Raw genomic sequence first — 21,637 nt, forward strand, 5'->3', positions numbered from 1 at the left:
CTGCAGACGCCCAGCAGCATGCACCGCAGAGCACTGCAGACGCCCAGCAGCATGCACCGCAGAGCACTGCAGACGCCCAGCAGCATGCACAGCACGGAGCACTGCAGACGCCCAGCAGCATGCACCGCAGAGCACTGCAGACGCCCAGCAGCATGCACCGCAGAGCACTGTAGACGCCCAGCAGCATGCACCGCAGAGCACTGCAGACGCCCGGCAGCATGCACGGCACAGCACTGCAGACACCCGGCAGCATGCACGGCACAGCACTGCAGACACCCGGCAGCATGCACGGCACAGCACTGCAGACGTCCAGCAAGAAAATGGAAGTCAGGAGATAGAGAGATGGTTCAGAAGTTAAGTGCACTGACTGCTCTGCCAGAGGCCTAGGTTTTGGTGACTCACAATTCTCTACTACACCAAGTCCAGGGGATTTGATGCCATCTTCTGACCTGAGGGCCTCAGGCACACAAGTAGAGCACAGACATAGATTTGAGCAAAACACTCAAGATACATTAAAATAAATCTTTAAAATATTTTAAAATGTGTGTCAGAGGCTTGCATAAATGTGGACAGAAAAAAGGATTTGAGAAGAAAAATTCAGTGTCACCGAAATGTATACTGTCTGGGTATAAACTGCAGTTGTCAATGGCAGTCCTACATTGGGTTGTTATCTGAACGCCACAAACTTTCCTGACACTATACAAAGACAAAGCACAAAACACAGCACAGCACAGCTGAGGAAATATGAAAAGTGAATGACTCCACAGGCAACCCAACTCAGTTTACATACATGAGCACAGACACGGTACAGTCACGGCCCATGTCATGACAGTCTACCCCCACCCATCTACATCATCAGCACACTACAATTCCCAAGGAAGGGCTTTCACTCTTTCCCAAGAGTCCGAAATCACAAGAAGAGATCTGTTTTCAAATTGTCAGCATGTCCACACTACGAGTAGTGACAAAACTGGAAGAGAAACATTCAAACAGCTCGAAAATTAGAAATTGTTACATTGAAAAGTTTTCTGTTGTGTTGCTTCTGGATTAAGAATTAAAAGCAGTTGAGTGGTGGTGGTGTGGTGGTGCACAGTCCTAACCTCAGCATTTGGCAGGCAGAGGAGTCACATCTCTGAGTTTGAGGCCATCCTGAGTTCCAGGACAGACAGGGGAGTTTTACACACACACACACACACACACACACACAGAGAGAGAGAGAGAGAGAGAGAGAGAGAGAGAGAGAGAGAGAGAGAGAGAGAGAGCGCTAGTTAAGCCATTTTAGGAGGCTTCAGTAGGTGTGGCCTAGCAGGCAGAAGTAGGTAGCTAGGAGCAGGCCTTTGAAACTGAGAGTCCAGTACCTGGTTCTGGCCTCACCTTCTGGTCCCCCACACCCCTCTGGTCCTCAGTGGTGACTAAGACCACTGGCCAGGATAAATCCTCCACCTTCACGCTGTTTACACACAGCGTGTGATCACAATATCAAAGTTACTAATGCTACGTACTTCCAGTACAATCTTCCTGAAAAGTAGTATGTTTAAATTAATTTCCAAGCATTTTAAAGAAAACAATCTCATTATTTTCATTACAAATACTTATGATGACATGCCCTTCACAAAGTAGCAATTTTAACAGTAGAGTCAGGGTGCACAGCTGCAGTCTGAGTACGTTCAACTAACAATGCCCGCAGGAACTGAGTAACATTAAACACAGCAATGGAACAATCTGAAATTACAGTTTGACTTCGATCTGGGATTTAAGCCATGAAATGATTTCTAATAGAATCCATAGTGACCTCCATCCTAAATGGAAGATTCTTAATGAGAAAAGGGACCCACAGAAACCATGAGCTAAGACTTGCTTTACCTAGCCACATAGTTGGTATGGCGGTTTGAAAGAAAGTGGCCCCAGAGAGAGGCACTATTAGATGTGGCCTTGTTGGAAGAAGTATGCCATTGTGGAGGCAGGCTTTTGATGGAGGAAGGTCATTGGTTAATTATAATAAAGAAACTGCTTGGCCCTCATAGGTTAAAACATAGGTGGGAGGAGTAAACAGAACAGAATGCTGGGAGGAAGAGGAAGTGAGCTCAGAGGCCATGCTCCCCTCTCCCGGGCAGACGCCATGAAGCAAGCTGCCAGGTCAGACATGCTGAATCTTTCCCGGTAAGACTGATGCTACACAGATTATTAGAGATGGGTGGATCGGGATATGAGAATTAGCCTGTAAGGGCTAGAGTTAATGGGCTAGGCAGTGTTTAAGAGAATGCAGTTTGTGTGTTGTTATTTCTGGTGTAAAGCTAGCTGGTGGCGGGAGCTGTCCATGCTTTAAGTCTTTAGAATCAATGAACTGTACTGTCCCCTACACGTATCAGAGCACAGAAGTTTGACATAATAACCACCTGAATTTGTTTCTGTATAGCTCAGCTCTTTATTTCCTGTGTTCCCAGCCACCCATCCTCTAGGATTCTTAATCCATTTCCCTCTTCACAACAAGTAATCTTCCCTTAGACTGCCTCACAGGCTCTTTCTGGTCTCTCCTCTATAACCTAATCCATCCTAATGCTGCTTTCAACTTATTGGGCTTCCAAAATTAAAGAATGAGGCAGGGATGTGGCTCAGTGGGCAGAACACTTGCCTTACATGAATGAGGCCTTTGGACTGGATCCTCAGCATTGTGTAAAACTAGGTGGGATGATGCCTGTAATTCCAGTAGGATCATCCTCATCCACAAAGTGAGTTCAAGTCCAGCCTGGAATACATGAGACTTTGCCTCCATATAAACAAGCAAAAACCAGACAAAATGAGCTGCGTGGTGGTGGTGCACGCCTTTAAGTCCATTACTGAAAAGACAGAGGAGGAAGATCTCTGTGAGTGTGAGGACAGTCTGTCTTGATCTACAGAATAACTTTCAGGACAAACAGAGGTATACAGAGAAACTAAATCTTGAAAAACAGCAAAGCAACCATAGTGATATCTTGTGTTCCTATAAATTTTAAGTTGTAAAACAAACAAAAAGTTACTAATGGCACATTACGTGGTTCAGAGGAGAATACATTTTTGACTTCAACATGGAATTTTTTTTGGTAGTGTATTATTCAAATCCCCTGCATGCCAACTTAAAGGGTGGGACTAATTTTTCCAGTCATTCTCTGCAGTATGGCATCCCTGGCTAAAACTAATGATTACAGATTTCTGTGACTTCAGTCCACCCACCCCCCCTTTAAAATGTATATGGTCCACTGCAGCTTAAGTGAGAAGATCTACAGTAAAAGCCTAGCTGACCTGGCATCTTAGGGCCCTCTTTCATGTGAAGCAACATCTGCTCTCTGCAGGCTGCTGCTGTGCTGCCCTCCCCATAGCTGGTGTGCACACGGACCACCAAGGGCAGGTGTGGCCAGAACATGACTCCAAACGTAACAAGGTTTGCAGCTTCTACTTTTGCTTACACAACTTCTTGCCTATTCAGTTTCAGAAAGGAATAAGAACTGGTTTTTCAAAAGCCAAAATCAAAAGGCACAAGCTTGGATACAATAGTACAAATGTGTGAAACACAAAATTAATCCTGTTCAGAATAATGTGCACAGAAAGACAGACCTAGAAGCCTCCATTTTACTAAGGAAGTGCACCCTGAACAGGTCACATTCCCGAGGAGTTCAGACAAAGCATAGACACCAATCTGCTAAAATGTTTTTCATACAAACATGAGCACCTGAGTTTGGATCCCAATCACCCAAGAAAAATGTCATATGTAGTAGCTTGTCCTTTTAACCCCAGTACTAGAGGAGCTGTACTAGAGGAGATCCCTGGGGCTCACTGGCCAGCCATTCTAGCTGGGTGAGTTCCAGGTTCTGTGAAAGATACTATCAACTATGATGGACAGTGATAGAGGAAGACATCCAATATCTCCTGTGGCCTCTACATACCCATGCAGACAGTGCCCCACCCTTCACGTGCATGCGAGCACACACACACACACACACACACACACACACGTTTATAACAAACCGTTTGATCACTAAATAGTCTGTTATTCTTTTAGACTCAAGCTACGTCCTGTAAAACCAGCAACTAAGATGACTGAATAGTGAACTGTAGTCCATCAGGACCCTAACCAGAAATCCAGTTCACACACACACACACACACACACACACACACACACACACAAAATTTCTTTCCTAACTCTTTCCTTATGCAGTACCTTCAAGGAAAATTGTTATTTCTTTTTCAGCAAAGGAAAAGAGACATCTTCCATATAAACTGCATGGGGAAGGGAGAAAAAGACAACATTTCTGCCACCATATAAGACCTGCAATAGCCCTTAATTAGTACACAAGGAAACCTGCTGATTTAGTGCCTACAAATTTAAATTTGTTCCTTTATGAATAAGAAACAAACACCACACACTAATACCAATCAAGACGAGGAAAGCCTACTTAGACAACAGTTGAAGATTCATTTCTTAGTGACACATAGTTAACAGTCTAAAAGTTTCCACATTTATCCCGGGTGCATGAGCTGGCTTTTTGGAGCCCATGGCCTATAGTTGGATGCCTTGCTCAGTCTTGATGCAGCGGGGAGGGGCTTGATCCTGCCTCAATTTTTATGTGCCATGCTTTGTTGACTCTTTATGGGAGGCCTTACCCTTTCTAAGCAGTGGATGGAGTGGGGGAGATGGGAAGAGGAAAGAGGAGAGCAATCTGTGATAGGAATGTAAAATGGATAAAAATTTTAAAATTAAAAAAAAAAAGATTTCCAGAAACCAAGTTCCTTGACATGCTCAAAGCCTCAGTTTGGTGATGCTGTGTGCTGTTCTACATGAGGGTATGCACCTACATCTTGCTTACTTAAAGTATTGGCAAATATACCCACACAGTGGAGAAGGAGGTAGAAGAAAACGGAAAACCTCAGTGAGGCATTTGGTGAACTCAGCCTGTAGCATAACGAGCTAGTCACCAAACAAACAGCCTACAGTGTCCCCATCTGCATGACTGACTCCAGGGTGCTATTCAGTTCCAGAATGGGTGGAAAGACAACAGGACAACAGAGAGGCCTAGGAAGAACAGGCTTCCCAGACACTGGGGCCAGGACACCAGCAGCCTGACTTTGGTTAGCACCAATGATCTTGCTGTATGTTTACTAGGACCCTGAAACAGAGGCACCTGCGTCAGACCTTGTGTCCCATTCTCTAACTACAACTTCAGCTCATGGAGCAGCGATGCCTTCTGCAAGTCGTAAGCAACTGCATTCTAAAATTTATCTTTGTAAAACAGGATGAATTCAAACTGTAGGTGTTTGAATAAAAAAAGGCAAAACAAAAGCAATACTCACTTTGCCAGTGAGTACTTTGTAGTTTGTGTTTTTCTTCTTCATACACAAACTACAAATAAGTAGGAAAAGAATTAAAATAACAGTCGGAGCTGGGTGCAGTGTTTGGGAGACCGAGGCAGAAAGGTTCCAAGTTTAAGGAGAGCGGGCAAGCACGGTTCCACTGACTAGCACTATGTGAGGGCCTCATGTCAGAGGTGTGTGTGACAGGGACAGGTGCCAGAATGACAGGCACCAGAAGTGCTTTACAACCTTGCCTCTTACAGGTCTACCTCCTCCCAACTTAGCCACAGTAAGGACCACGCAGCCAACAGATGAGCTCCTGAGGTCCTTACAAAAACCACGTCCCCCCCTACAGCAGCATGGCCGAGCACACAGAAGACAGCAAGCTACAGCACTTGTCAACATAGAAAATGCAGCAGGGCCAGAGCCACAGCACCGAGTGCTGCTGAAAACGCAGAGTCCACGGTCCTCCCTTACATTCACAGGCACTGAGCTCTGTCTGACGGTCTTCCTTTATGAAAAGACACGCACATGTAAAGGGTAGGGTAGCTGCTGGCAGCACCTCACCGTGGGCTACCTCCCCTTACTTTTTACAAGCCCACTTGCTGACAGCAGCAGGTACAACATAAATAAGAGCAGCTTTTTTGTTAGTGTCAGCTCCCAAAGACCCTGTGTGTGCAACTGTGTTATCTAGTGGTGAGTATAAAGACGACCTCGGCCGCAATCAAAAGCACAGGATGAGCACCCTCACCGGGAGCAGATGTGAGCTGTAAACATCCAGGGACAGGGTGGCACCACTCACCATAAGCGAATGTGTTCTTTACAGACTCTCGTCAGGAACATAATTTCAAGAACAGGAGTCTAAACTCACAAAATATCCAGTGCTTCAATTTCAAAAAAAATCCTACCTCCTCCATGGCTGTGCCTCTCTATAGCCAAGGCCTTTCTTTTGAATGAGGTTCTGGCTGTGTAGAGCCCTGGATCTTCACAGGAGGACATGGTCAAGCTAACAAGATCCTGCGGCCAGGAAGTGGTCTCAGGGTGTCTATGGGTGCTACCTTTCCTAGGGCCTCAGCCAGGGCATTCCAGAACCACACACAATGAGCCTAACTTGAGCTCTACGGGTTTCTCAGAAACATTTTCAGGACTGTTGACCCTAGTGTCTTAAGGCAAATCTGAAACCCATGAGCAAGCACAGGAAGGGAATGCTAAACACGTCCTCGTCAGAACATGCTGACTGGTAACCTGAGGACGTAAAGTGCTGAGTCCTTGCTGTAGGCACGACTGACAAGGTGTACAGGCTAGGACCCAGAACAGCTCCAAAGCACCTTCAGAGAAGCTGCTTGGAGCCGAGCGCAACCAGTGGCATCAGAACAGAGACTCCAGGAGGTTTATTTTGAGTGGAAATCACCAAAGCATTTGAAGTTTATTCTTGATCAAAACTCTCCCAAAAATCCACCTAATGGGGCTAGATTTTGTGTGGAAACTGATTCATTCCAAAATATATTTCTTTCTCTTTCTGCAGGTTCTGACAATTTTGCTATAATTATATATAATGCATTCATCTTTATCAGTTTATATAAGTATAGTTTGCACTGATTTCATTAGAGATTATACTTAATAACAAGTCACTGTTTTTATACCTTCCCTTTACCTTATTCAATTATGTGTAATAATGGCACGGTGCATCCCAGGCCAGCCTGCCTCAAAGATCAACAGCAAAAATGAAATTGATTACTCAAGACCAAAGTAAGCAGCAAAGATGACAGTTTAAACAAGGAAGAGACAGCCTTACAGATGCTTCAGACAAGTAGTAGAGGGAACAGGAGATCAGTTTAAGGCGTTTTGTTTTGTTTTTAAGAAATAAGTAAATATATTAAATTCAATTTGTTGAGACTAAGGAGTTGCCAGCTCCTAATGATCATAAGATCATTCAACTGTGTGCTGAGAAATTTTATCCTAAAGCAGATGCAAAAACATTTTCAGAAGGTTCTGAAACTTTTATCAGGTTTTGCCTGGTAAAAGCAAATAATCTAAAAAATAAAATAAAAAATAACAAAAAAAAACTTCATCTAAAGGAGAAGGCTCTAGAAGACGACAGAAGTGGGGAGCTGTCAGGGCCATGACCAGCAGTCCAACTGCGGGAACTGGGCCTCGTGAGCCGTCTGCAGGTCTGCAGCCATGACCACCCACAGGAGGATGATCAAAGAGGGCTGTGCTCCAGTGTCTGCCAGTATGGTCGGTGCCATGCTGGAGTCATTACGTTTTCAGTCTTTTATAATCTGTTGCATGTGTTGTGGCAAGTTCCCTACACAGTCTAACCAAAAAGGGGGGAAAAAACATGGGACAGGAATAGCAAGTTATTTTTAATGTGCACAAATCTCGAAAACTGAATACTTTTAATATTACATTTTGACTGTCACAAAAAAATGGTTGAAATTAACATACATCTACTGCTGAAATGAGAACAGGTAGGTCACTGCAAAGTTCTTGTTGGTCCCTGTACCAAGGCATACAACCCAAGTCAACCAACCCTTTAACAAACAGCTTAGATAAAGGTTAGACACTGATCAGTGAGTGAGCACACTGGAGACAGAGGGCACAGAAGCTGGGAAATCCTACAGACATGGTTCACCTTCTGACTTGTCTTCTATGAGAAATCTGTCTCCCATTTTTCTGCTTTCCTTTACCACCACAGTAACGTGGCTTTAAAGGAACACTTTTCAAGTGTATCAACCCAGGTGTGGAATGAAGTCATCAGAACACCGGGACAATGTGTACCAATGAACAGGTTACAGCTAAACCTGGCTCTGCTCACTGCTAGCAGGTCTTCATGGGGGTGGAGGGGAGCACTTTCCTGTTTTGTTTTGATGACAGTTCAACTCAAACCCAAACAGGTGAGAAAGACCAAACCCTCCATCTACACTAGGCTGTAAGAAAACCTCTGTCTCAGGAGGACGTGGGAGGGAGCTGACAGGACAGGTGAGTGCCACTGCCTTTCAGAAAGAAAAGAAACTCAAAAGGAAACTAGTCATATGCTTTTCTTTTTTAATAAATTCCCCTTCAAGTAATAAAACATGTCAACTTTTTAAAAGATCTTTTTGAAAAGCATAAAATCAAAACAAAACTTGTGTCTGTCTCTGTGGCCCGGCTAGAAGAACCTTCTATCATGGAGCAGATGCACCTACTGCCAAGACTACATGCTGAGGTTAAGCACACACAATGAGAGCCCTTCTCTTCTAAACATACCCCAGGGGCCATAAACGCCCTCAACCCACAAAACCCAGACTCAGAGAAACAACCTGGTCCTCCCTGACTCTGCCCTGGCTGGGACTGTCACAGTGTCACCACCAGAGCCAAAGGTCTCAAGCCCCACATGAAGTGTACTGTCTGCCTGGGAACACAGATGATGTTCAGGGCCCTGTGACGCACACTTGAATATGCATAAGACACACTGATGTGCACACCAAGCTCCTAAACATCACAGAGCCTCAATTACAGAATTGGGTGACTTCCCAGATTTAGACACCTTAGTCATGTACTGGACTCAGCATAACTTTCAACACAAATAAAACCTGCAACACTTTTAGGAACATATGTGTATGCACATTTACTTATTTAATTAACTTGTTGTTTACTTATGTGCATATATAAATATGTTTTTGTGTATTATAAGTGCACACACACACATACACACACACACACACCTTATTTGTCTGTATGAGTGTGTGTGCCCATGACGGTCAAGTGCACATGTGGAGACCAGAGGTCAGCTCAGGAGCTGGTGCTTTCTCTCTACCATGTATAATATCCAGTCTATTTGGTACAAGAAACTTCAAGTCACAGACGCAATTTCTATCTGCAAATCTTTACAACACAGAGCAGGTTCTGAATATCTAGGTGGGCTCAACAGGCAAAAAGCCCTTAAAGGTGGAAGAGGAAAGTGGGGCATAAATTCTTAGCAGCAGCCTGAGCGTCTGATGGCTTTGAGGCAAAGAACAGAGCAGCAAGCCAAGGTATTCAGGTGGCCTCTAGTGGCTGGGAAGGGGAGGCAGATTCTAGACAGAATTCTGCTTCTGGACAGAACGCAGTTCTGCTAACTAGAAATTTTACCTCAGTGAAATTCATTTTAGACTTTCAGAACTTGCTGTGTGTTATTCAGACCACAATCTGTGGTTATCTGCTGCAGGAGCGCGCCCTTCACACCAGATTCTGCTTATTTCCCTCCATCACTGCATCCAATTACTCAAATACAGACAAAGGAATTAAACAGCAGCAAACCCACCCGAAACGTAGCAACCCAGAACTGGACCTCCAGACACACAAAAGTCTACATCTCAGGACACTCATAAAGGAGCCTCATAAAGGAGCCTGCAGCTCTGCCAAACCCAAAGCAGCATCCAACAAACAAGCACATGACCCTGGGATGCACCCAATCATCTGTCAGAACACACGGAGCCGGTATGTTCCGCCCGCCATTCACATTTTTAAAAAAGACCATCTAAACATAGAACCATATACTTAACAAAAAGTAACTCTACATGAGTACCAGCCCTAAATAAAAAAATGCTATAAAACACCTACATGAGAACCTAAGAAAACTCTAACCTATGACTTGGCAATGACTTTTAGGCACTAATCACAGAAAATTGATATGATAAATGTAATAAAAGCTAAATTTCTCTGATTTGTGAAGGACATTATAAGTAAATGAGAATAGCCTCAAACTAGAAAATATTTGCAGAAGAGATAATAAAGGCACAGTTTACCAGAGTACCCCTGGACTCTTTAATTCAACAATGAAAACAACTCAGGGGGTTGGACAGAGAGTTCTAAGTATAAAGTACCCGTCAGAGTCCAGATCCTCAAGGCATAAGTGTATACCTGTATGATTTTACAGGCATATGATCAACAAGGAAGCTGACTAGCGCTTACCACCCGCCCAGGACCACCCGCCCAGGGATGACAGCACCCACCGTGGGCTGGGCCCTCCCACATTGATCACTAGTTGAAAAAATGCCTTACAACTGGGTCTCACGGCGGCATTTCCTCAGCTGAAGCTCCTTCTTCTCTGATGACTCTAGCTTGTGTCAAGCTGACGCACAAACACACCACTATGAACCCACAACCATTCCTTTTTTATTCATCACCAAAATCTCACACTAAAATCATAAATAATTTTAAGAGTCCCATAGTCTTTGCAAATTTAAATACATTACATTAGAATTTCAGTCTTTAAAATATCTGGTCTCTTTTAAAAGTCCAAGTCTTTCATCTATGGATTCCTTTAAAAATAAAAATTAAATACAATACCTTCAAAAGAGAAGAACTAGGGCACCATCACAACCTGAATCAAGCAACACTCAGCTCCAGCAGTATAAATAACTCAATGTCCAACTATCAGGTATTCACTCACGATCTTTTGGGTCACTGCTCTGGCTCTGCCCTCTGCTGCACCCGTTTGTCTTCTAAACTCCAGACAGCTCCACTCCACTGCTCCTGGTCTTTGTGGTCTTCCCCATGGGACTGGCATCTCCAAAATGCTGGGGTTCCTTGCTGCAACTGGGCTGTACTTCACCAATACCTTCTCATTGGCTCTCTTCATGGAGAGAGTCCTGAGTCTTCAACTGCTACTGAGGCTGTATCTTCACCAACGGCCCATCCTGGCCTCTCACAGTGCCAAGCCTCAGCTGCTCTCCATGACCCTTTCATGTTGTCAAACCAGTACCACCGAGGCGATATCTACATATCACCAAGTCCTGCTGCCAACACAAGTTAGAACCATGGCCACCTCTGGAACACAGCTCGTCTGTGCTTTCTGCGAACACTTCCCAGAAGATTCCACCTCAGTGACACTGGTCTCTTCTCAATCACCACTAATTGCTTGGCTCCAGCTAAGCAGCATCAACTGTTCCAAATAACATAAGGTTTCACTTTATCAATTCAGGTATCTTGTTACTCACAGCTGATTCTTCAGCCCCAGCTAACCAGAACCACAGAATCTTAATTTAAAATAACAAATGACCCTGGCAGAGTCTTTAAAGTTCCCTCTGAAACTTCACAAGCCAGGCCTCCATCCTCTGCACTGCTCTCAACATTCTTACCTTCCAAGTTCCCACAGAACGTCCCACAGAGCTCTTAACACCTCATGGTTCTTCTAGCCCAAAGTCCCAAAGTTCTTCCACAATCTTCCCAACAACATGGTCAGGTTTGTCAGTCACAGCAATACCCCAATCCTGGTACCAATTTGTCTTAGTTAGGATTTCTTTTTTTAAGATTTACCTATTTATTATATATACAGTGTTCTGCCTGCATGTATGCCTACAAGCCAGAAGAGGACCCCAGATCTCATTATTATGAATGGTTGTGAGCCACCATGTGGTTGCTGGGAATTAAACCCAGAACCTTTGGAAGAGCAGACAGTGCTCTTAATTGCTGAGTCATCTCTCCAGCCCTTAGTTAGGTTTTCTATTGCTGTGACAAAACACCATAACCAAAAATCAAGTTGGGGAGAAAAGGTTTATTTGGCTTACACTTACAGATCATACTCTATCATCGGAGGAAGTCAGAACAGGAATTGAAGCAGAGCTGGAACCTGGAGGCAAAAGCTGATGAAAAAAAAAAAAGTCCCTGGACAAGAGCTTCTTACTGGCTTGCTTCCCCTGGCTTGCTCAGCCTGCCTTCTTAATAGAACCCAGGACCACCAGCTGAGGGATGGTACCACCCACCCTAGGCTGGGTCCTCCCACATTGATCACTAATTGAGAAAATGCCTTACAGCTGGATTTCATGGAGGCATTTTCTCAGCTTGTGTCAAGGTGACACACAAACCCAGCCAGTACAACATGCCAGTCACTTTCCAACCTACAGAACACCAGTGTGAGCTCCTGAAACCATGGCCTGTGGGTGTGACACAAGGCTGGTTCATCAGCTGTCACTGACATGTCATTCTGCTGAGCACACCTGACTACAGACGCTCTGTACAGGTAGGACAGAAGAACACAGAAAATCTTTGTATCTTCTACCCACTTTTTCTGCAAACCTAAAGAAGGTCTAAAAACTAAAGGCTGATTTTATACGCTGAGTACAAATTACAACACAACAAAATTAAGCCAGTATGCCTGTTGGGAATGCCCCTATTTCTGTAAGTAGAATCTCAATTTAATACCTAGGAATTGCCCTTTCCTCATCCTTTCCCAAACCTGCCCCCATTAGTCATTGTTTCCAAACAAATCTCTAACCCATCTGCTTCCCTTCATCACGTCCCAACACATTTAGAGTTCTACTGTTCATAAAGCAAAGCCTGGAAATGAGAAACAGGTCACACGAGAAGACATTACAGCACAGCCTAGGTCTCAGAGTTGATGGAGAGCAAGTTAGATGAGCTGCAGCAGATGGACTATTGTATCCACAGGGATTTCAAATTTACTTCTTTGAGTTTTTTGGTAAGTATTTGTTTTGTTTTGCTTTGTTTTTCAAAACAGGATCTCACTATGTAGCTAGATCTGGCTTTCCTAGAACTCACTACACAGACCAAACTGGCCTTGAAATCAAAGAGGTCCACCAGCTTCTGTCTCCCAAGTTCTGGGACTAAAGGCATATGCTACTACACCCGGACTATTTGATTTCTTAATGAAGCAGATTTGGAGTTCACTGAAGGATGTTTCTAACAAACATTTTAAGCACTGGAGTGTACTGTTATTTCATTCGTATTTTAATAAGTAAAGCTTGCCTGAAGATCAGAGAGTAAAACAGCCCTCCCAAATCAGCCTTACTGGCCAGGCAGTGGTGACACACACCTTTGATCCCAGCCTTAGAGCGGAACAGAAGATGGGAGGAGACAGCTCTCACACACACACAGTCTCATTCTGAGGATTCAGGAAATAGGATCACCATTTTTGGACTGAGATAAAGGTAAGAGCCAGGAGCTGACCTCCAGGTTGAACCCCATTTCTGTCTCTGGTTTGTATGAACCGCATTACACTGCGGTTAAGAGAAAGAGGCACTCGGGAAGCAGAGATCATGCTTCTCTAAGAGTCGCCCTTCCCTGTCTTTACAACTGTCAAATTGTGGTGAATTCTGAAGTTATGATCTCCAAATGGCAGCCTACATGGAATCATTAAAAGAAAAAAATTAGAGTATATGTCGTTTATGATAAAAACCAATCTGTGGAAAATCTTTAAGAGACCCAGACAACATAAGCAAATGCAAGAATGCACATCACACATATGTGAGAAACATAATAAAACCTGCCACTCTGTAAACTAGCATATGTCAATCAACTTTAAAAGCCAGACAACAATGAAGAAAAAACTTCGCTTAAACTGAGAATGCAGTATCCAGGGAGGCACAGAACATGTTCCTAATGATATCTTCCTAGCATTGAAAGCGGATTGACCTTGTTATTTTACAAACTGAAAAACATATCCTTTAATCCAAAACAGCAGTGAATGTTCCCATTAAAATGGCTTAGTTCATTTTGAACCCTAACCTGTATTATGAATCCTACCCTTACCAAAGCAATGGCAGAGTGAATACTTACTCCCACCATCAACAGTCAATTTATAAGCACACAAACACCACAGTATAGTTATAATCACTTATTTTTCTAGCAGACCTATGAGCAAGTGAGATTATTTTCTACTGAAGATGAGTGATTGCAATTTAGAAAAGCATGTAACTTGAAAAAGGTAACATAGGAGATTAAGATTTGAGCAAACCAGGTGTGGTGGCGCACACCTTTAATCCCAGTATCTGTGAGGCAGAAGCAGGCAGATGTCTGAGTTTGAGGCCAGCCTGGTCTATAAAGTGAAATCCAAGACAGCTAAGGCCACAAAGAGAAACCCTGTCTTGGAAAGAAAGAAAAGATTTGAACAAGGCGTTTTCAGTGCAAGGTACCCCAAACCCCATGTGGAATGGTGGACTCACTGCATCTGATCCATGTCTGCTTACCTTAGGTACTTCCAAGCTATCACTAAGAGAAGGAAAAGGAAAACAGCACCTGATGTATAAAAAGCACTCCTGTGGGGGCTGGAGAGATGGCTCAGTGGTTAAGAGCACTGGCTGCTCTTCCAGAGGTCCTGAGTTCAATTCCCAGCAACCACATGGTGGCTCACAACCATCTGTAATGAGATCTGGCGCCCTCCTCTGGCGTGCGGGCATACATGGAGGCAGAATGTTGTATACATAATAAATAAATCTTTAAAAAAAAAAAAAAGCACTCCTGTGCCTTGTTAAGATGATGTTTTCATATGGATTAAATCCTTGAAAACACACTTACAGAAGACAGGGATTATGAAGAGAAGGTTCTGATGTGGGACTCTCCTCTGTATGCTGTGATTACTGTTAATGAGTAAAGAAACTGCTTTGGACCTATAGCAGGGAAGACCTTAGCTAGGCAAGGAAAACTAAAGTAAATGCTGGGAGAAGGAAGGTAGAGTCAGAGAGAAGCCATGGAGCCCAGCTGGAACTTTACCCAGTAAGCCACAACCTTGTGGTGTAGGAGGTCTTTCTGTCTATATATTGCTTTCATTGGTTAATGAATAAAGAAACTGCGTTGGCCTGTTGATAGGGCAGAACTTAGGTAGGCAGGGAAGACAGAACCGAATGCTGGAAGAAGGAAAGAGTCAGAGAGATACCATGGATCTGCCACCAGAGTGGGACATGCTACAAAAACTTAGCCAGTAAGCCGCTGCCATGTGGCAATAATAGAAATGGGTTAAACTAAGATGTAAGAGTTAGCTAATAAGAAGCTAGAGCTAATGGGCCAAGCAGTGTTTTAATAATACAGTTTCTGTGTGATTATTTTGGGTCTGAGCTGCTGAGCAGCCATAACAACCACTGCAGAGCAGCGGTTCCCACTTCAACACTGCAGAGTAATAGTTCCCACTTCAACACTGCAGAGCAGCGGTTCTCACTTCAACACTGCAGAGCAGCGGTTCCCACTTCAACACTGCAGAGCAGCGGTTCCCACTTCAACACCGCAGAGCAGCGGTTCCCAACCTCAACACTACAGAGCAGCGGTTCCCAACCTCAACAATGCAGAGCACTGGTTCCCACTTCAACACTGCAGAGCAGCGGTTCCCACTTCAACAATGCAGAGCAGCGGTTCCCACTTCAACAATGCAGAGCAGCGGTTCCCAGTTCAACACTGCAGAGCAGCGGTTCTCACTTCAACACTGCAGAGCAGCGGTTCTCACTTCAACACTGCAGAGCAGCGGTTCCCACTTCAACACTGCAGAGCAGCGGTTCCCACTTCAACACTGCAGAGCAGCGGTTCCCACTTCAACACTGCAGAGCAGCGGTTCCCACTTCAACACTGCAGAGCAGCGGTTCCCACTTCAACACTGCAGAGCAGCGGTTCCCACTTCAACACTGCAGAGCAGCGGTTCCCACTTCAACACTGCAGAGCAGCGGTTCCCACTTCAACACTGCAGAGCAGCGGTTCCCACTTCAACACTGCAGAGCAGCGGTTCCCACTTCAACACTGCAGAGCAGCGGTTCCCACTTCAACACTGCAGAGCAGCGGTTCCCACTTCAACACTGCAGAGCAGCGGTTCCCACTTCAACACTGCAAAACAATGGTTCCCACTTCAACACTGCAGAGCACTGGTTCCCACTTCAACACTGCAGAGCACTGGTTCCCACTTCAACACTGCAGAGCAGTGGTTCTCACTTCAACACTGCAGAGCAGAGGTTCCCACTTCAACACTGCAGAGCAGTGGTTCTCACTTCAACACTGCAGAGCAGCGGTTCCCACTTCAACACTGCAGAGCAGCGGTTCCCACTTCAACACTGCAGAGCAGTGGTTCTCACTTCAACACTGCAGAGCAGCGGTTCCCACTTCAACACTGCAGAGCAGCGGTTCCCACTTCAACACTGCAGAGCAGCGGTTCCCACTTCAACACTGCAGAGCAGCGGTTCCCACTTCAACACTGCAGAGCAGCGGTTCCCACTTCAACACTGCAGAGCAGCGGTTCCCACTTCAACACTGCAGAGCAGCGGTTCCCACTTCAACACTGCAGAGCAGCGGTTCCCACTTCAACACTGCAGAGCAGCGGTTCCCACTTCAACACTGCAGAGCAGCGGTTCCCACTTCAACACTGCAGAGCAGCGGTTCCCACTTCAACACTGCAGAGCAGCGGTTCCCACTTCAACACTGCAAAACAATGGTTCCCACTTCAACACTGCAGAGCAGTGGTTCTCACTTCAACACTGCAGAGCACTGGTTCCCACTTCAACACTGCAGAGCAGTGGTTCTCACTTCAACACTGCAGAGCAGCGGTTCCCACTTCAACACTGCAGAGCAGCGGTTCCCACTTCAACACTGCAGAGCAGCGGTTCCCACTTCAACACTGCAGAGCAGCGGTTCCCACTTCAACACTGCAGAGCAGCGGTTCCCACTTCAACACTGCAGAGCAGCGGTTCCCACTTCAACACTGCAGAGCAGCGGTTCCCACTTCAACACTGCAGAGCAGCGGTTCCCACTTCAACACTGCAGAGCAGCGGTTCCCACTTCAACACTGCAGAGCAGCGGTTCCCACTTCAACACTGCAGAGCAGCGGTTCCCACTTCAACACTGCAGAGCAGCGGTTCCCACTTCAACACTGCAGAGCAGCGGTTCCCACTTCAACACTGCAGAGCAGCGGTTCCCACTTCAACACTGCAGAGCAGCGGTTCCCACTTCAACACTGCAAAACAATGGTTCCCACTTCAACACTGCAGAGCACTGGTTCCCACTTCAACACTGCAGAGCACTGGTTCCCACTTCAACACTGCAGAGCAGTGGTTCTCACTTCAACACTGCAGAGCAGAGGTTCCCACTTCAACACTGCAGAGCAGTGGTTCTCACTTCAACACTGCAGAGCAGCGGTTCCCACTTCAACACTGCAGAGCAGCGGTTCCCACTTCAACACTGCAGAACAGCGGTTCCCACTTCAACACTGCAAAACAATGGTTCCCACTTCAACACTGCAGAGCAGTGGTTCCCACTTCAACACTGCAGAGCAGCGGTTCCCACTTCAACACTGCAGAGCAGCGGTTCCCACTTCAACACTGCAGAACAATGGTTCCCACTTCAACACTGCAGAGCAGTGATTCCCAACCTTCCCAATGCAGCCGTCCTTTAATAAAGTCCCTTGTGTTATGGTGATCCCAACCACAAAGTTATTTCATTGCTACTTTATAACTATAATTTTGCTACTGTTATGAATCATAATGTAAGTATGTGACATACAGGATATCTGATGTGTGACCCCTAAAGGGGTGGCAACCTACAGGTTGAGAACTGCTGCCTTAAAATATCGATTTGTACCAATAAGTGGAAATTAGCAGAGTGTAGAGGACTTTAAATAATCAACTTAAGCCAAAGCAAGGCAGAGAAAGCTTTACTCTCTTACGCGGATCCAGAAGTTAAGCTCGGATTCTCCAGGGGTCCGTGGTTCTTTGTTCATCAGACAACATAAGCACCATATTAGAAATTTTTGGCTTTCATCTGCAGAAAATAAAACTAAAATGAGTATATTTTATCAAAAAGGAAAAACCTTAAGAACATGCTTAGGAAAACCTCAAAGCACCAAGCTCGGCTTTGGCTTTTCTTTTTGTGGGTTCAGCTCACTGTCCAGCTCTTGTGTGGTCAACCCTTTCTGAGACAGCAGCAGTTTTTAGGGCCAAGTAAGAACGATGAGAAGTGCTGAATGTGCTGGGCGCTTCAAGATGTTTCTAATTTCACGTTTGAAACATCAGTAATGTCGACCTCTTTAAAGCAAAATAACTGCTATCTGTTTCTGTTTCTGTGGCCAAACCTGTTCAGGGTAAAGACTTATAGCACAACTAGTGAACAAAAATTAAAGCTGTAATCGGAAGTTGTTAGCACACAAGCTACACAGAGCAATGCAGACCTTGTGATGGAGAGAGGGGAGGGAGACAGACCCAGCCCCTGCAGTGGTCTTAGACAGGCAGAGCTCACCTTCCAGCTTCCTACAGCCTGGTGCCTCCAATGGCTTTGCTATCAAAGGCACAAGGACAGGACAAACTACAGGAAAGCTCCTCTATGTTCACAGGGAGCACCTATCCCTTCATAAGTTTTAGATCTATTTTTCCTCCAGTGACAATCATTGAGTTTACACTTTCTCAGGGTCATTCTGAGACACTCATTTTCCCCTATGAGCATAAATAAGGCACCAGGAGGTAGGTATAGTCTCGCCTGACACACATTAATTTCCAGACTTGTAACTTTCAAAAAACTCTCCAGGCCGAACTGATACCTCTGAGTGAGATGTGACTGCTGCACTTGACCTGGTGTAAATACTAATTCACGAGTGACAGACATTCCAATAATATGCTTCACTATGGAGAAAGGAGGATGTACTGGGGGGCAATTTCAAAAAGGGAAGCAAGAAAATGGTAGTTTATGGAGCTTAAACTTCAAAGAATAATAAGAGGGGTGGTACCACCAGGATGTGGAGTAATCCTACACACAAGTTCGCGTGTCTGTTTTCCTCGCGTGAGTAAGGAGGGAGATCCAGGACGAAGAGACGCACTGTATACACCTCTGGCTGATGAGCACAAGGCCCACTCTGCTTGGCTAGCTCGCAGACATAAATAAGCCCCAGAGGCACCACGGTTGGGACTGGGATTTCCATAGGAAACTGCTAAGGATCCACCGGGACTCACTGGCAGATCTGGAAAGTAAATACAGCACTGGCTCATGAGCTTTCCACCTTAGATCAACAACCTGACTGAGGGAAGAGGAAGAAAACTACAGGGGGGGCTCTTCATCTGCCTTTTCCTAGCACCCCACAAAGGTGGGGATGGAACGAGTGAGACTAAATGTGCACCTCAAGCACAAGTGTGTGCTCAAAGATCCAAGGAAGTGCCCCCCACCTAGTTCACAGCTCTCACATGACCTATGATAGGTTAGATTAGTCTTTTACTTAAAAAAAAAAAAGATGAAAAAATTACATCTGCTAATAATGTAGTCAATCTAAGGCAGAAGACAAAGGGCTCATCTACAGGAGCTTCAGCAAACTCTACCAGGCTCGAGGATGACAATGCTCCCAGGCCCAGAGAGGGAAGAAGACACTGGGAAACCACAGGCAAATGAAGAGAGACCAGCCCAGCCTCAGCACAGTTGCAGGAGGGCCAAGAGGCAGAGGGAACGCAATGCACACAGGCCCACACTGGCGTTCAGACAGCTGGCGACAGTACCTCTGCAATGGCATGTTATACTTGAGGAAGATGAAACTGGAAACAAGGCTGGAGAGGTGAAGTCATACTACACCTAAAGCATTCCCAAATTCTCTCAACCTTGGCTAAAACTACATCACTCTTAAATAATGGCAAGGCTATAGCAGGACTCCAACTCTGAACCATGGCCTCACAACATGAGCAATACATGAGCTAACATGGACCTGTGAAACAATTAACTAGGTATCATTAGCATCAAGTTTATTTGTGGAGAATTTAAAATGAGATGATAAAAGTGACTACAGTCATTTTAAATTTAAACACTGGTGTTTAAACCTCTACTGTAAGAATCCTTGCTATGGGGCTGGAGAGATGGCTCAGTGGTTAAGAGCATTGCCTGCTCTTCCAAAGGTCCTGAGTTCAATTCCCGGCAACCACATGGTGGCTCACAACCATCTGTAAATGAGGTCTGGTACCCTCTTCTGGCTTGCAGACATATACACAGACAGAATATTGTATACATAATAAATAAATAATTATTTTTAAAAAAAAGAATCCTTGCTATGCTACAGTACACAGGCATTAGCCTATGTGCACACGCATGCCTGTTTGCCTGTAGCCCACAGAAGCACAGGAAGATGCATACACATGGTGAGCTGCCCCACAGAAACATGAAAGAGGTTACAATTTATATCCCTGTGCTTTGTGAGAAGCAGAGAGAGTAAAACTGTCATCAGGTGTTTGTGTGTTGAGGCTCTTACCATATGCTAAGATGAGAGGATTCCAACAAGTTTTTGCCAACAGCTGACCAATTTTGGGGAACCTTTCCAGGATTGCCCTAGAATCCTATAAAAACAACAACCAATGTTTTGATAGTTAAAACACACTATGCAAATCAACTGAGCAACACAATTTCTCAAGGGAGCCCGAGTGCTCCTGTACATCCTATTCTAGAAAATGCACAGAAAGAGATTAGAGAAAAGCTCTCTGTAAGAAATTCAAAGTTTATCTTGTACTTCATCCTTAAAAACTGAGTATGATATAATCAGGTCATTTCAATTTTGCAAGAACATTTATTGCATTTTGCTCAAGCAATAATCAGAAAAGACTATTTCTTGGTGGTTGTTGTTTGAGACAGGGTCTCCTACACAGCCCTGGCTGTCCTGGAACTCACATGCTGGCCTCAAACTCAAGAGATCTGCCTGCCTCTCCCTCCCAAGTCTGGGATTGCCCAACCTAGGAAAGACTACTTCATTTAACACAGTACACTGAAGAAGAGCAGCCCTGGTGATTAACAACCATGGAACCCTAGCTCTTCGAACTATAGGCTTTAGTTAGTACAAGAAAGATCCCTCATTCAGCTTTTGCAAAGGAAGAAAAGTGGCTGAGGCCTTAAGACTCACGTCTTCGTGTGTCACAGCCATGATTGTTACATGTTAAATGACATCATATTTCAGCTACAACAGTCCAACCTCTGAGATGATAAAATAAAGCACAGTTTTGGTGCACAGCTGTATCTTCCCACACTCTTCTATATTTAGGCCACACCAGCTCATGTGCAGGGAAGCCAGGGCCTCCAATGAAAGGAGACACTATAGGCACCGAGGCCAGGAAGCAAACCTCGAAGAAACGAGAATGAAAACTTTCTTCAGACTGATTTCATCAACCTGGGTCAGATCTAGGGAGTCTGATGCCAGGCAGGTCATGTCAGCACATTTAAAACAGTACAATTTGGGGAAAAGTTTCCAGGAACTAATCATTTCCAGGCAACAGTCATTCTAATTCCAGGTACACTCTAAAGCTTACGGTGTGACCACGTAGAAACTCCCCTACAAAGTCCTTGTGACAGCGAAATGGTCTCTGGCTGCAACAGCACAGAGGTCAGCAGGCCATAAAGGACATGTGACATCATCCCTAAAGATAGACTAACTGAAGGCCAGAGCAGAAGAGTCTGGCATAAACATTCTGGGGGGTTAGGGGAGTCTCTATAGCAAAAGGTGTGTGAGGTCTGCCACCACAGAGAGCAAAAAGGTCACCAGATCATTAACAAAGCCACTTCTAGACCGGTGTTTTATCTCCTCCGCTGAGCTGAGGAGAGGCTCCTGCATGTCTAACGTTCCTGGTT

At 45.0% G+C, this 21,637-nt stretch overlaps 1 protein-coding gene across 3 annotated transcripts in view; it reads right to left on the reverse strand.

Annotated features, from left to right (window-relative positions):
* The window catches only part of Fancc (FA complementation group C), a 95,504-nt gene that overhangs the window by 53,835 nt on the left and 20,032 nt on the right, over positions 1–21,637 (reverse strand). For 2 of the 3 annotated variants that reach the window (XM_050143433.1, XM_050143432.1), the window contains exons 3-4: positions 20,274–20,358; positions 17,724–17,818 (exon numbers count right to left, since the gene is read on the reverse strand). In XM_050143433.1, the coding sequence (XP_049999390.1) occupies positions 17,724–17,818; positions 20,274–20,358 (180 nt within the window). The remainder of the gene's footprint in view (positions 1–17,723; positions 17,819–20,273; positions 20,359–21,637) is intronic. The other variant, XM_050143434.1, reaches the window with a different exon arrangement.

The sequence above is a fragment of the Alexandromys fortis genome, unplaced genomic scaffold (assembly GCF_014885135.2).
Source record: "Alexandromys fortis isolate MF-2015 unplaced genomic scaffold, M_Fortis_MF-2015_v1.1 scaffold_1, whole genome shotgun sequence".
Taxonomy (NCBI): Eukaryota; Metazoa; Chordata; class Mammalia; order Rodentia; family Cricetidae; genus Alexandromys; species Alexandromys fortis.